We start from the raw sequence: 14,990 nt of genomic DNA, 5'->3' as shown, positions 1-14,990 counted from the left end.
TGCTAGTATTTTAGGACATTGAATTGCATTGTAAACCTAGCTAGACAGCTAGGCTACATGCTGCAACACAGGTATGAAATATATTATGTCTTATTGACCTTGTTGTTTCTATGAACAGGAATTGTTGTTTATAGGCTACATCAACTTAGTCGAGGCATAAAGACCCCTGGATATCTTCATTAAGTACTTAAACGTTTTAATTAGCTGATTAGCCTAATTAGCTCGCTTGCCACCACTGGCTAGACACTGCAGTCAAAAGGTTAGCGGTTTCGCTGTCACGCACCCGAGGCGAAATTTCGCTGGCCGAAAATTGCGAGGTGTTTCGCTGTGTGGAAACCCACCGTTAGGCTAGGCCTTTTTATTCAGTTATTAATCATCTTCCGTCCTTGTGTAGGCTACACACCTTGTCACCTGTCACTCATCATCGTAAGGGAGGTGTTTGGAATCATTCTCGCGTTACAATCATCAGCCAATCAAGGTGGTCACTTCAGTCAAGCTTGTGCATGAGTAATAACGTCATCCATAAAATGAAGACTCACTCACTCACTCTTAGTCAAAGATTCCAGAATATTTGCTCTTAGTTTAGGAGTTATCATTTTTCCTTACTAAGAGGCAGTGGAGTAACAAACCAATGGTGGGCCCAGGTGCGAGAGCGCTACGTGGGCCCCATACCGACATTCTTTGGCCCAGGATGAATTAACTCTGATACATGCAATACACATTAAGGGTGACTTCAATTGTTTATGCAAAGGGCCTGAGGCACCGAAGTAGTTTAGTAGAAGTAACACACGACTACATAGTAGTAACACACGACTACATAGGATCCATTACATGTGAAAACATTAAAAATAATTTTATTAACAGCCTGCAGGCCAGGGTAATCTAATATTACTGCATTAACATCAACTCGCATGGAATTATGGGAACACTCAATGCGCGCAATGCGCCTCTTCAACCCTCTGCTGAAACTGCAAGCGTAGATTGCTTGCTTATAAACTCACACTGCGCAGAAACAAAACTTAATGTAGCCTAACTTATTTAACCATGCAGAAACCAAATAAAATCATTCATATGCATACAATCCCCAATATGCGTGAACTAGGCCATTAGAAGAAGGCCATCTTACGAGCCTTTCGTTGTGCAAAATCGTTAACGATGTTCCCAATATGTAATGCTCTGGCTCTCGTATTTTCAATGGACAGGATAGCTAACCCACTGAGCCATGCTGCTCCTTAGGTAGGTCTTAATAAGTTTGAGTTTGCGAAAAGATCGCTCAGCTGTTGCCACAGTCACAGCCAATGTCAGAAACAACATGAGAGCAGTACACACTTCCCCGAATGTGGATGTTACACTGTCATAATCTACCACCAGCATTTTGGCAAGTTGAAAAATAGATGACTTCTGTGAAATCTCTGCTTTAAAGCAAGACCTGAATGAGAGGAGTTGTGTTGGGAATGTCGGTGCAATGTCCCTGCTATAATGGTCTGACAAACGTCTTGCCTTTTCAAGCAGTTTATCATCACCGTTCGTCATCATCGTTGAAGGGTCATAGGACGTAAAGACTCAAACACATGACAAGTTTCCCGCATACTTGCAAATATTTGGGAGAGGTGACTGATTATGATGTCCAGAGTTGCATTAAATACCTGCACTTTGAAGTATCTCTCTGCATCGGTTAAGCGCTCATCTTCCGATAGTTCGTCAAAGTGACGCTTCACTCTCCGTGCTCTAACATTTTCAAATGTACTCTGAATCCCCCATTTATTTGCGAGCGTCTGCGCTGTAGCCTTAGCCTGGTCAAAGGCACGCCGGTAGTCAGAAAGGACCTGTATTAGCCTAGAAATCTAGACGCACCCTAACGGCGGCAAATTAATTTGCTCAGCCTGTATGTCTAGTAGCAAACCATAGGGATTTCTATTGGCTTAACACCGTGGATGTTCTCCAATCACAGCGCTCTATTTCGTTAGAGAGTCTTAAGGCGGGCTTAACAGGATAACGACAGTCCTGCGACGGTGAACAACAAGGAAGGTGGCTATGGCGAACGAAGAGCGGTTGTTTGAATCGGCGTTGGCGTCAACTTTGGAGGAGTTGGACTTGTGCTTTTCTTTGAAAGTTAAGCAACACAATGCACTTAAGTCATTCCTTTCGAAGAAGGATGTATTTGCCGTTTTGCCGACCGGATACGGATATGGTCGTAGCGCTGGCCTATTGCATGCCTAGGCAGTTTGAAAGACAATTCTCTGCCCACCCCTTGGATTAAGCGAGGTGAATGATTCGATTCCAGACTATACATTTCAATGATATAGGATGGCCCGCCAGGCTAGACCTGTATAGAATTTTCCAGCAAATGCATTGCGGGGGTAGCGACGGGCCCCGGGAGGTCACGGGCCCTGGTGCGACTGCACTTGCTGCACCTACTATAGTTACGCCACTGCTAAGAGTAGGTCTGAAAGGCTTTGTGAATAACTTAATAAGAGAAAGTCCTAGCTAAAATCTTTTATTGCCATTTAGGAGCAGAGCCGGACAGTAACGGAGTACATTTACTTGAGTACAGTTTTGAGGGATCTGTACTTTACTCGAGTATCATTTTTGGGGAGTACTCATGACTTTACTCAAGTACATTTGAGAGGCAAATATTATACTCTTTACTCCACTACATTTCTATCCATAACCGTGAGTACCCATTACTACTTCTAAAAAAAAAGGAAAAAAGAAAAATCTCGGAAACCCTCAATTTGTTGTTTCCCTCTCAAACGTGATTGGATTGTGCAGGCGCCACTGATTGGGACATCAGCAATCACCTTCAGCTTTCCGCCAAAGTCAACTCCATGGTTAGATTTAGATAAGAGACGAAACCATGGACGAAACAATGGATGAAGACGCAGCAGGTCCATCCCGGGAATGTGCCAAGCTGTGGCCCCACCTCGCCAGACTATTTCAATTTTCTGAACAAGTTAATGATAGTTTTCGCTTCAAGTGTTTCCATTACAAAATAGTATTTTGTATTTTAAATACGTATTTTAAATACATGTATTAGAAATACTGCCCATCCCTGGCAACATGGTAAAAAAATTAAAATGACTTGATTTTACTTTCAATTCCTTTTACATTCTCCAAGGTATTAACATTTAATTGTTTCATAACTCCATGTAGGATGTTTCTGTACATAAATGTAAGCACTGTGGCAGTAGTAATGCAATATTTAGAAAATTTACTCTTGTACTCTTGATACTCAAGTACTTTTAAAAACAAGTGGCAGCCGTGGCCCACTGGTTAGCACTCTGGACTTGTAACCGGAGGGTTGCCGGTTCGAGCCCCGACCAGTGGGCTGCGGCTGAAGTGCCATTGAGCAAGGCACCTAACCCCTCACTGCTCCCCGAGCGCCGCCGTTGTAGCAGGCAGCTCACTGCGCTGGGATTAGTGTGTGCTTCAACTCACTGTGTGTTCACTGTGTGCTGTTTGTGTTTCACTAATTCACCTATTGGGATAAATGCAGAGACCAAATTTCCCTCACGGGATAAAAAAAGTATATATACTTATACTTATACTAGTACTTTTACTTAAGTAGACATCTGACTGTTGTACTTTTACTTGTACTTGAGTAAAATTTAGCAAAGGGTATCTGTACTTTTACTCAAGTAATGAAGCTGTGTACTCTGTCCGCCTCTGTTTAGGAGTAGCCTACTCCTAGTGGTAAGATAAAAGGCTTTGTGAATATGGCCCCTGGTGTCTAACCCAATGCATAGCCCATTTACACAAAATAATGGTCGAATATTACTGATGATCATTGTTATTTAAGAACACGCAGTGCGCGTAGGGCACCAAAAACATCTTGCTCGTAAAAAATCATCATACCGCACATTGTGGCGGGTCTGTTATTTAACCTACTTACTGTATGCAGGCCTTTATTTTGGGCAAGCCTGCATTCGAGGCAGGCCTTCTGTTGAAGAATGTTATGTAAAGCCTGCGCTAACAGTAATCCTCCTGCCCCCGATACCACAGCTGTGGATAGTGTGGAATGTTCAAGTAATAACACAATCCAATGTGTGTCTTAATTGTCCCCCGCTGACCACCTCACACATTTCTCTAGATTTTGCAATGACCTTACATGACACAATGCCATAAAATATGCCAGTTTTTAGGACACAGAATTAGCCTGGCTAACGTCAGACCTCATCTCATTGAGATGGGGTCTGGGAACTAGACATTCATTTTCTCGTATTTGAAACGTGGTTTACGAATGCCCAGAGCCGTTTATTGGGCGCTACGAATGTCTATCAAATGCGTCTGTACGTAGCTCATAACGGCTTCGGTGTGTCGTCATCGTCTTGCTCCCCTCCCTCCGTTCTGTGATTGGTCCCTTACTGAGGCGAAAATTTGCTCCATGCAATCCAGGCTGCCTAGCAGCGTGAATAAAATCGTGCGCGTAAGGCAGCATGGGAAAACCCAGGCTAACACAGAATAATGTTTGTAATGATACCAGTTAGGCCTACGCTTAACAGTAACATAAGTGTAATGAGCTATTCATTGTCGAAGGTGCATAGTGAAGTGATATTCTTACTTTGGAAAACAAACATTTGCCGATATCATTGGATGGGGGATAGGCCTACTTGTTTATTTTTACGTAGCCTACAATGGCCAGTTCAGACAAAGCCGAAATCACTCCTTTTGAAACAATGAGTGAGCAAGCCATGCATTTATATGGTTATATTGCTTGACTTAAATCCCAGAGAGTAGCCTAGGCTACCGCACCCCACAGTGATGGGCCTAGCGGTCTTACGCGTTCAGTGTTGGGTATAAACAAGCTGAGAATTTAGCGGTGTCACGTCTGCCTGTCACAGACGTGGGGAGCTCTTTGAAGCTTGGGATAATGTGGTACAGTTACTACAGTGACAGTATTTTATTTTACTTCTTATGGAATTTTTTTTTTTTTTTCACTTTTATAAAGGCTTTGTTTGAATTATGTTTTCGATGTCCCAAACGGAGAACCATACTTTATTGTTTTTAACAATCTCTATGCTACTCACCAAAATGTAGGTGTAGCAGGATAGGTCTCCGCCCCTTTTTTTCGTCTTAATTGCTGACTTAGCTGAAGACCATCTTGCTAATTACCAGGTGGCACCTGCCACCTTATATCTAGGCAGCTGACTGCATGTCTCCCAATTCTCCACCTGTTGCGGAGAACCTACTTTGTGGTAGTGGCGTGGGAGCAGCAGGCTGTTTGGGCTGGTGCTGTCCTATTGGTGTTTGAGGAACAATCCTGAGTACGTTTGTCTCGTGGTTCAGCAGTGAGTCATTTGCTCTGATTCGAGCTTCTGCTTAAGGCAGCCTCGTATCCAATTCAGAACTGTGGCTGTGCCCCTCCTCCACATGCAGGGGACAACGGTACTTCAGCGAACCCGGAACTGGTGGTTGACCATCTTCAAGCTTGCTGCTCCCACGCCACCTGATGCTGTCGCCCTGTCTTCTACTGCTGCTTATGTTTTATATTTGTACCGTGTTTGTCCTCGTCCTGAATGTTTGTGAGTGAATGCAACCCCCTCTCTGTGCATACGTGCAGGTTGTGACCTTAAAGCTGACCAGGTGGTTGCGCTCATGCAGCCTGACCTCCAGGAGCTGTTGGGCCAAAGTGGGTGGCAAGCTGATTCCCAGGTGGTGGTTTCCCTTCACTGTCCTTTGTAATTGCTGTGCATCAAGTGTGTGCCGTGTTCACCTGTGTTGTGCTGTGCCTGGATCCTACACCTTGTTCCCGGCCTATTGGACCTTGTGCAATATCTGTGTGCAACCTGCTTGTATGTGGGTGTATCTTATATATGATTAGTCGCTTGTGGTTGTATTCCTGTTTGTGTTGTCTCTGTGCAGTCCATAATGGACCTGTTATTGTTATGCGTCAATAAATTGTCATTTTATTTTTTATAGAACCATGTCTCTAGTCTCAGTGTTGCGAATCTGTGTGCCCAAAGGGGTCTAAACTGACCAACAAGGTTTCTAAATTAGTTCCTGGGAGGGCCTAACCCTCGCAGGTGGCGTAGTCGACTAGCTCCATTCGAACATCTACCTCCGCCCTGCTACATTGGCATGGGAACATGATGAAGTATCCAACTGTCATGTGTTAAATTATTGATTACGAGCCAGTGGTTTTCAAACATTATGTGTGACTCGCATACGCACCCCTGATGTCTGATGTGTGATCAGTGGAATATGGGGAGGGAAGTGGCGGTTTTTTTTTTGCGCGTCTGCAGAAGTCAGCCAAATATGAATGTAATTCTGCGGCATAAAGCAGATGTATTTGTTTATTGTACAGAAAAATAATGACATGTCAAGCAGTCAATTGACTACATTGCAGTCAAGAAGTAGGGCAAATTCATTTACGAAACCAAAAACGTGGGTCATAGTTGTCTAAGCCTCTATTGCGTAGCCTGTTAAAAACGTCGCTAGATAGTATTAAATCGCCAACAACATTGTTTTCTGCAAAAGCCTACTCAAGGCTACAGATTAATTCTGAACAGTTATTTCTCTACTGGGTCAATTATCACACAAGACACTGTTTTGATTTGCGTAGTTGCGTTACCCCCAACACGGACAATAACGTAGACGGCAAATTAAGATATTTTTTCGTTTTTTGTGGAGCGGCACCGGTAGGCTATCAAAAGCAGATTTCGATTTTCGTTACCACCGTGTAGTCAAGCCTTAAGCCATACCCAAGTAGCCTAAATCGAGGTAATGTTTAATTATGCATGATTTATTTTGTTATTGAATTCGTAGGCTGGGAAGCCTCCTGCTTTTTCAGAAGGGGCGACCGGCAGGCTACTGACAGAGCGATGTACAGTGGCAGAGCGACGCACAGTGGCTGAAAGTGGTACTAAAGTTTCACGCAGCTTTACGCCGCGTAATGCGCGACTGAAGTGGCCATTTGAAAGCAACGTCCACTGTATATAAATATATACAGTATATATGTTGCACCTGAGTCGCAGGACCAGCCAAAACTATGAAAAAAGTCCGGAAAATATGGTATATTTTGCTGACATGGAACGTTATTAACCAGTTCAGGAACAATATTTTTTTGTTATAACCGGTTCGGGAACGTCAATTTTAGGGTGGGAACCAAAACCAGAAACGTTAAAAAACTGTTTCTTTTCAGAACGAACCAATTGGCAAAAAATTATGGTTCAAAGCTAGCCTAGAAATCTAGACGCACCCTAGCGGCAAATTACATTTGCAAATTACATTTGCTGCCAGGGCTAGTCTAGAGTTGCAACGGTTTGGCTTAAAATTCCCTGCTACTTGAAAACAAAGAAGATGGATGTTGCTGTTGTCGAACAGCGTGACACGAGTTAAGCTTTTTTTAAGTTGGCAAAAGTTTGAACTAGCCAACTAGCTCCGCTGGTGGGAAAACGCATGGGACTCTGTCGCTAGCGCTGTCCTATTGCGTGCAGAGGGAATTTGAAAGACAATCGATTATCCCGCCCCTCACTGCCAACGGTGAGTGCCCAGACCCTACATTTTAATGTGGGTCTGGCTCGTCAGGCTACCTGCTGGTGTGAGGGTCATCATCTCAAACTTAACACAGCTAAAACTAAGGAAATGGTCTTTGGTGGGATCCAACAACTCTGTAGTTATAGGAGACAGCAAAATTGTCCTAGACTTGTAGCGTCCTACAAGTACCTAGAAATCCATACAGACAACCAACTAAACTAAAATGGAATGTGCAGGTAGAGTGTCTCTGTGCCAAGCTGGGCCAGAGACTACACTTCCTACGCAGGTTGATGCACAACGCAGGCGTTGCAAGCGGCAGTGTGATTGATACTGTAAGTCATTGGTTTCCAAAGACTGGGTCGCGACCCACAGATGGGTCGCAGGAGATTTTATTTGGGTCACCAGCATAGCCTAGTGACAATTTATGTTGTGTAATAGGACTAGCTTATACCTTATATAGCTTAGGAAAGCTAACAGCTTTCTAGTTTGTTAAGACTCACGGTTTTGTCATAACTCCCTCTGTGCATTTTTGCATTTAGAATAGCTCTGAAACTGGGGGGCGAACACGACGCAGAGGGGACGCCAGAGCGTGGATATCTATATACAAACAATATGCACAAACAATACCGGACAACAGCTCTTCAACTTGGCCTGTTAAAATCTAAAAAGTATCATTTTAAATTGTAAAAAACTGTCAACAACTAAGCAGACATCCATAGACCAGGACAAAAGGCTATTACATGTACATTTGCATCATAGGCCTACCAGTAGTTTCAATTGTAGATTTGTTAATAGCAGTCTCCTGACATTCCTTCTTATTTCGGATTTAAAACGCACAACAGTGCATTAGGCTATAATTTAAATGGACATTTAAACACTATTTTCCTCTTTCCATCTCGCGAAACTTTAGCCTACTATGGTGCATTATCATTCATCTTTCGGCTATTTTGCAAAAGCCTCTGATATTTAAGATAGACAACATAAACACAACACCAATAAATATGCTACAATATAACGACTTGAGTTATTTGCTGTTAACATCGGAATTGTCCACGGTGTTATGGATCCATTTGTCTGCAAGGCAATAGGCATAGAAAAAAAGTTTGGGAAACACTACTGTAAGCTACAAAACAATACAAAAGATCACTTTGTTGAAGTCATACAGTAGACTAGGCTAAATCAGAGCCGACTTTTGTTATCAAGCTGAGGCCAGAAATTATGGCCTTTGGCAACAGTTAAGGCCTACTCAAAATGAGTAAAACCAAATTTGGCAAAATCCTGCACTTTTTTCCCTTTCCACTGCAGTAATTTCATTAATTCCAATCGGAGGAAAGAAAGACACATGCCGTTTTCTTAGTTAATTTTTAGTAATCTATTTATTCCTTTTTATAAACTAAGCGGCTCTACTACACAAAATAGGAAAGGAAGGAAACACAATTTATTTATTTATGCCTTCTTACAAAATGTAAGGGCTATTTTCTCTCTGTATTAGGGTCATGTCCTGCATGTGACTGTTGTCCTGCATGTATGCGATTGTTGTCCTGTATGTGATTGTTGTTCAAAGCGAATGCACTTTAAAGCCCAAGCCCAAGATGATCTTATCTTATCTTATTTCAGCAACGCTTTGATGTACTAAAGCCAAACTTGGTACAGGGACTTGGCATTTGATTGTGAGAACGCACAAGGACATTGGTGTAATTTGGCCTATAGGGGTACTGTAACAAAGTGAATGAGCTGATATCTCAGCTATTCTTTATCCAATTGCCATGAAAGTTGCTGTGAGTGCTTGCTCATGCCATGGCAACACCATTCCTGCTAGTGTACTGTTAGGTCCCCACATTGCTGCTTGCAGCTATATTTTTATTTAATGTGTTAATGATTTTTTTTTATATGTCGAAAGTAATTAGGCTATTGCATTGCATTTTCTGCATCTTTGTTTTACACACTAATGTGATTTAACCTGACTTTGCCTATGAATTGTTAAGCAGATAGCCTTGGCTACTTGTGGTTGTTTTAAAATAAACATACTGTAAATTGTCATCTAGAAAACCGATCCTGGTACGTCAAACTCCTTGTTTTATTAGCAGACATTTTGATTATGCATGTATTGCTAATAATATATAATTTACATTGGTTGCACTATATAAATAACATTTTAGTTTGTATGCAGGCATTCAGATATTTAAATATGTCTAATTTTTTCATTGATGATTTTTGGAGTTTGCTGGAGTTTGCATGTTTTTTTTCAATACTGTAAATTAATGGTTTAGAAAGAAGTGCATTGTTACTTCCTATATATATATACACATATTTTTACAAGGACATCTATTGTTCAGTCACACTCACTAGGCAGACTGCAAAATCGGATTTCAGTAGGAATAATTTATTCAGATATTCAAGACACTTTTGCCAGATTATTAATCGTTCAAGCTAACACACTTTTCTTGGTATGGAAAATCATTCAAGCTAACTATGTCTATGCATGCTGCTAATGATGTTATATGTTTCTATTTATTTTTAGGTAACACTAGCACTTCAATTATTTATTATTTATTATTATTTTTAAAATGTATTTATATTCCTTTTTTATTTTATTATAGATATATTGACTATATGAATGATGCACTGACCAGAAAGCACTTTAAATTTCATTGTATCTGTGACAATGACAATAAAGATCTATTCTTTTCTATTCTAACACAATTTTCTTGGTGTCAGACAAAGGAAAAAAAAAATAACATCTTGTAAATGTTTGTTTATTTATTTATTTATTTATTTATTTATTTATAGGAAGAAATACTTAATGTTCATGAAGTGGTGCTTTATGAAAATTATTCCATGTGGAAACTACTTCATTAGTTGTGATTCTGTCTCAACCTTAAACTGTCCATTGAAAGGAAAAAGACCTAACATCAAGGACAATGAAAGCAAGTGACTTGTTTTGTTTGAGCATTCAGTGGATTTTGGCCCGAGAGGGCTGTTTATGGACTACATTACACTGGGTATAAAATAGCCCTTCTGTTTGATTAGCAAACATTGAATGTCTCAGTTGCACAGGTGCAGATTGATTTTATTCATTGTTAAAAAAAACTGTCCAAGCACTCCCTACCATGACAACTAACATTTGGCAGATAAGAGCTACTTATTTGTCCTAGGTGTCTCTGTAGAGGACAGTTAGGTTTTTGCTGTACAGCAGGTGCAAAAGACAGGTGTGCTCTTAGAAGGTTTTGAAAAGGAAACAGATTAGATTCTCATTATCACAGGACAAAACTCATCTCCCCTACCCCTAAGATCCCTCAAGATATCTCTAAGATGATTATTAGACAGTATACTGTACATTTTGTATATGAAAATACAAAGTGTAATTTGATCATAACAAAATAGTCCTATGTGGATGATGGTAACAAGTCTGTTGAGCATAAATTAAAACTGATTTTGCTAATTAATGCCATGCACATGATCCTGCACAAACACAAACATGGATGGGTCAACGCAACATTTACATGTCTGTCTGTGTACATGAATAAATTGAATAAATTATCTGTAAATTAATGTCTTGAAATCCGTACCATTTCCATGAGACTTCTAAAAAACAATCATATTACTGGCTGTTCACACAGTGCCAAAGCCTGTTCGCTAACCAGACTCCGCCAGATGGATGCTTCGCATTTGCTCTGCATGTCCATCTGGGAACTTTTCGTTGGAGAACTTTTGGGAATGGGCCAAAATACTGGTTAGCTGATTGGATAAACCATCTGTCTATCACCTATGTTGCTTATCGATGGGCCAAATCAACCAATCAGATGAATAAAATGTTCTTCTAATGCCTTGGTTTAACATACAATTAAGTTAGGTAACGTAACTAATGTTAACGTTTTTAAACTTACCATTTGTGTGTGACATGAACCTCATCAACGACAATCCCCACCAAGTTTTCACGGTAGGCCCTACACTTCTGAAGAAAGTATATTCCTCCATTAGGGACTGGAATCGCCGTGGAGGATGTCTGTGTCGTTCATTCCTCCCAGCTGCATGGCTGAGACTCATAGCTTCACAGCTTCCCCAGGAATATTTTCTAATTTGGATAAAACTTGCGCGATAGCTACGCTCATCTCACCTGTGGATGCCGTCATGTTGTTTGTTGCGTCACAGCTAAACCCGCCTCAAAACCAATGCTGACTGGCCATTCGTTTGGCGAACTGCTCCAAATTTTCTCTATCGGAAAGATGCCAGACTGATCTGCGAGTGGAAAACTGAAGCTTGCAAGATCAGGATGGTCTCACGAGGCTATCTGTTCGCAGCATACGTTTCAAATTACAGCCCATAGTGTATATGTTGCAAAATAAGCTCCTTAGCTAAACAGTTTCTTAAGTCTATATTGTGTTCAATAGCATAGAATACATCACTGACATCTTTCAGACTATTCTAAGATAACACTGACCTCCATAGGAAAGGCCTTGAAGTTGACAGTGTGCTCTGAACCACGTTGATTCTCTTTGCCCCAATGAAAGCGCACCTCATGTAGCTCATATTCATGGTCACTTGGAAGGGGCCCCCCGGTCACCACTGTGTTGGGCACCCCAAGGACACAAGACAAAGATGGGAAGGAAATAATGACCACAACAGAATGACAAATTATGACACATTTTTTGTTATGGTTTACAGGAAATAGCAAATATTTTAAACTGAAACACAATATACAGATATTTTGTGCATACCTCTCATATGTGTAGGACCAAATCATCTTTACCTGATTTGGATTTCAGCATTATCCTCACAGTATGTCCATCATTGATAACCTCACAGTCTCGGCACACCACATAGTTTGGTGTGAGGCCCACCTCCAGCAACCTGGGGTCATAGCATGCTTCCCTAGAGTTGAGGTTTATAGGTGACTGGTTCTCACCGTTGGCCTCAGGAAACAACAACCCCCACTCCACACCTGTGAGTATAATCAGCCAGTCATTGTGTTTATCTCTATATTATTTTAATGTTATTGGACAGTTGACCATTTATCATAAAGACAATATTACATATTTAATAAATGTGCATGTTATACCTCCCAACAGAGCTGTGTCTTACATTTTAACACTGTGCTCCTTTTGATGTTTTTCATGAGGAAACTAATTGAGGTCTGCTGGTGTTTTGGGGCTTCAGTGTCATTAGTGGAGGCCCAGCAGGAATAACACTCACTGAGGACATGGAGTGTGCTATTTTTTCCCTCTCCCATTTCTCTCCTTTCCTTCTACCTACTTCTACCTCCCTCCTCTCTTTAAAAACACTTTTCTTTTGTCTCACAATTACACTGCTGCACAGTGAATTAAATACAGAAACTAGCAATAAAAGTTGTATTTGTGGTGAAACATGTTTTTATTACTGCTCTTCAAACAATTACAATTTAAGCAAGTCACAGTATCAGTTTATGCTGCAAAGGAATTACACACAGGATCGTATTACTTGGCAGTCTATCATCCAATCCCTGATCTCATTACTGTTATTTCATCTTGTTTTTCTACCTTATCTCTTCATGAAGGACAAATCTGTCTGACAGTATTTGGATGATCCACACATTTATGAGAATTAAAACATGCAGCCTTTTAAGCATGCTTATAATATAAGCAGAAGTCACCAGAAGAAAGCACCACATGGTCTCTCCAAATAAAACACATTTGAACTAAACAGTTTGCAGTAACAAAGAATAACAGGCTTTAAATCTCTCTGACTTCTTGTCGAAAACATCATAAAACCATATAGCCTAATTGACAGGCAAAATGTAAAATGTTCAACAAATCATGTTACTTATCTCTGTCCATCAGTCTCTGGACAAAAAAAAAATACTTCACTGGACATGATAAAGTATGACTACAGTTTTAAGTACAAAATGGCAATATTCTTACCCTCTTCATATCCCCAGTCCAAGTCATCCTTTCCTGGGTAGTAATCTGAGTCTTCTATCACACAGTCTGCCATCATAAAGGAATGTTAAGGTTTGTACGAAGAATGCTGCAGTCTTGCAACATAAAATGCCTTGTGTGTCCCCCTTTTCTTGTTTGCCTTCTTCTTTGTTGAGGTGTAAATGATGTCAACTTAGAACAATTCTCAGACTTTAGACACACCTGATTAATTCACAACAAGTAACTCCTCTCTGGTCTGACTCCTCTCAGCACTCCTGACAAACCAACTAAATTAAAACCTGTAGAATTTTACTGTATTCCAATTAAAAAGAGAAGTTTTATGTCTGAAGCATAAACTCTGTGCTTGTCTTTTCCCTTACAGCGTCAATGCTCACTTTGTTTCTTTCGGTTGCTGGCTCCAAACTCCTTCTCGTTCACAGTAAGACCTGTGCCAACTAAGTGTAAAAAAATCTGTTCCACTCCGTCTTTGTGCCCCCTCCCCTCTCTGTACACAGCACTCCGTAGCCCTGGGAATAGATGTGCCAGATAGTATTTAAGCCAGTGGAGACACTGAGTTTCAACTGAGGCAGCCAGCAGGATTGCTTGGAAAAGATGTTGCATTTGGAAGGCCAAACTAGAGGTTCCTCCTACAGAAAAGGAAATAGGTATGGTTGTAAAACAATTACCTCAAGCCAAAATTAGATAAATAAGCTGGTCTTTGTGCCAGTAGTTTACATTTACTTAATAGTTATTCTTTCCTTATAACAAATGGCAGATTTTTTACTGAATCTGTTTAATTTCCTAGATCTATTTGCACTGTACATTGCTTAATAGCAATACAGTACTACTGTTTTTGTAAGGATTATTATTATTAGGGCCCGAGCACCGAAGGGCGCAAGGCCCTGTTGTTTTTTTAAGGATTATTATTAGGGCCCGAGCACTGACGGTGCGCGAGGCCAGGACAGCCTTGCGCACCGAGAGGTGCTAAACCCTATTGTTTTTGCTAGGATTATTAGGGCCCGAGCACCGAAGGGCGCAAGGCCATATTGTTTTTGTAAGGATTATAATTAGGGCCCGAGCACCGACGAGTCCTATTGCCGTATTCGTCCTTTTTTGAGGTGGTTAACATGGGCAAAAAGTCTTGGAATTTGGCACAAACATCATGAGTCACACAAAGCAGTTAGGTACAAGAGCTTGACCCCGGGCGTGGCCCAGGGACTCGCTAGCACCCCCTTACATGACTGATGCCATGGTTGGCATATACTTTCAGCTAGACACACCAAATTTGGTCAATGTGTGTGTATCTCCCCAAAATGAACAACTTTCGTTAGCCAGACCCAACAGGAAGTGGGGTAATTGGGATTTTGTGCGTTGTGGACATGATCAATTTTAACATACTCCTCCTACACGGTTGATCCGATTCATGTCAAAGTTGGTATACATAACGCCAAGAATCTACTGATTATGATGATATCTAGACACTGAATGGGCCTGTCTGGCATAGTGCCACCACCTGGCCAAGCAGGAAATGTGCCAGAAATGGACAATGCCTTAACTGATTAATCTGAAACTTTATAAAATATTGGATATCATTATTGTGATGATGCTCACATGTGTAAT

General features: G+C 41.0%; 1 protein-coding gene across 1 annotated transcript in view; it reads right to left on the bottom strand.

The window, feature by feature from the left end:
* ca8 (carbonic anhydrase VIII) overlaps nucleotides 1-13,797 on the bottom strand; it is a 63,135-nt gene extending 49,338 nt beyond the window's left edge. Inside the window, exons 1-3 of the mRNA XM_076293368.1 lie at nucleotides 13,374-13,797; nucleotides 12,227-12,418; nucleotides 11,918-12,042 (exon numbers count right to left, since the gene is read on the bottom strand). Of these exons, the coding sequence (XP_076149483.1) occupies nucleotides 11,918-12,042; nucleotides 12,227-12,418; nucleotides 13,374-13,449 (393 nt within the window). The 5' untranslated portion in view covers nucleotides 13,450-13,797. The remainder of the gene's footprint in view (nucleotides 1-11,917; nucleotides 12,043-12,226; nucleotides 12,419-13,373) is intronic.
* Nucleotides 13,798-14,990: the final 1,193 nt, after the last annotated feature.

Source organism: Alosa pseudoharengus, unplaced genomic scaffold (assembly GCF_046254945.1).
Source record: "Alosa pseudoharengus isolate Yale_2024_CS ecotype anadromous, Long Island Sound unplaced genomic scaffold, YU_APseudo_1.1 YU_APseudo_1.1_scf_2, whole genome shotgun sequence".
NCBI lineage: Eukaryota > Metazoa > Chordata > Actinopteri > Clupeiformes > Clupeidae > Alosa > Alosa pseudoharengus.
Note: the sequence above shows the minus strand (reverse complement) of the source record. Positions and strands in the feature narration are given on the sequence as shown.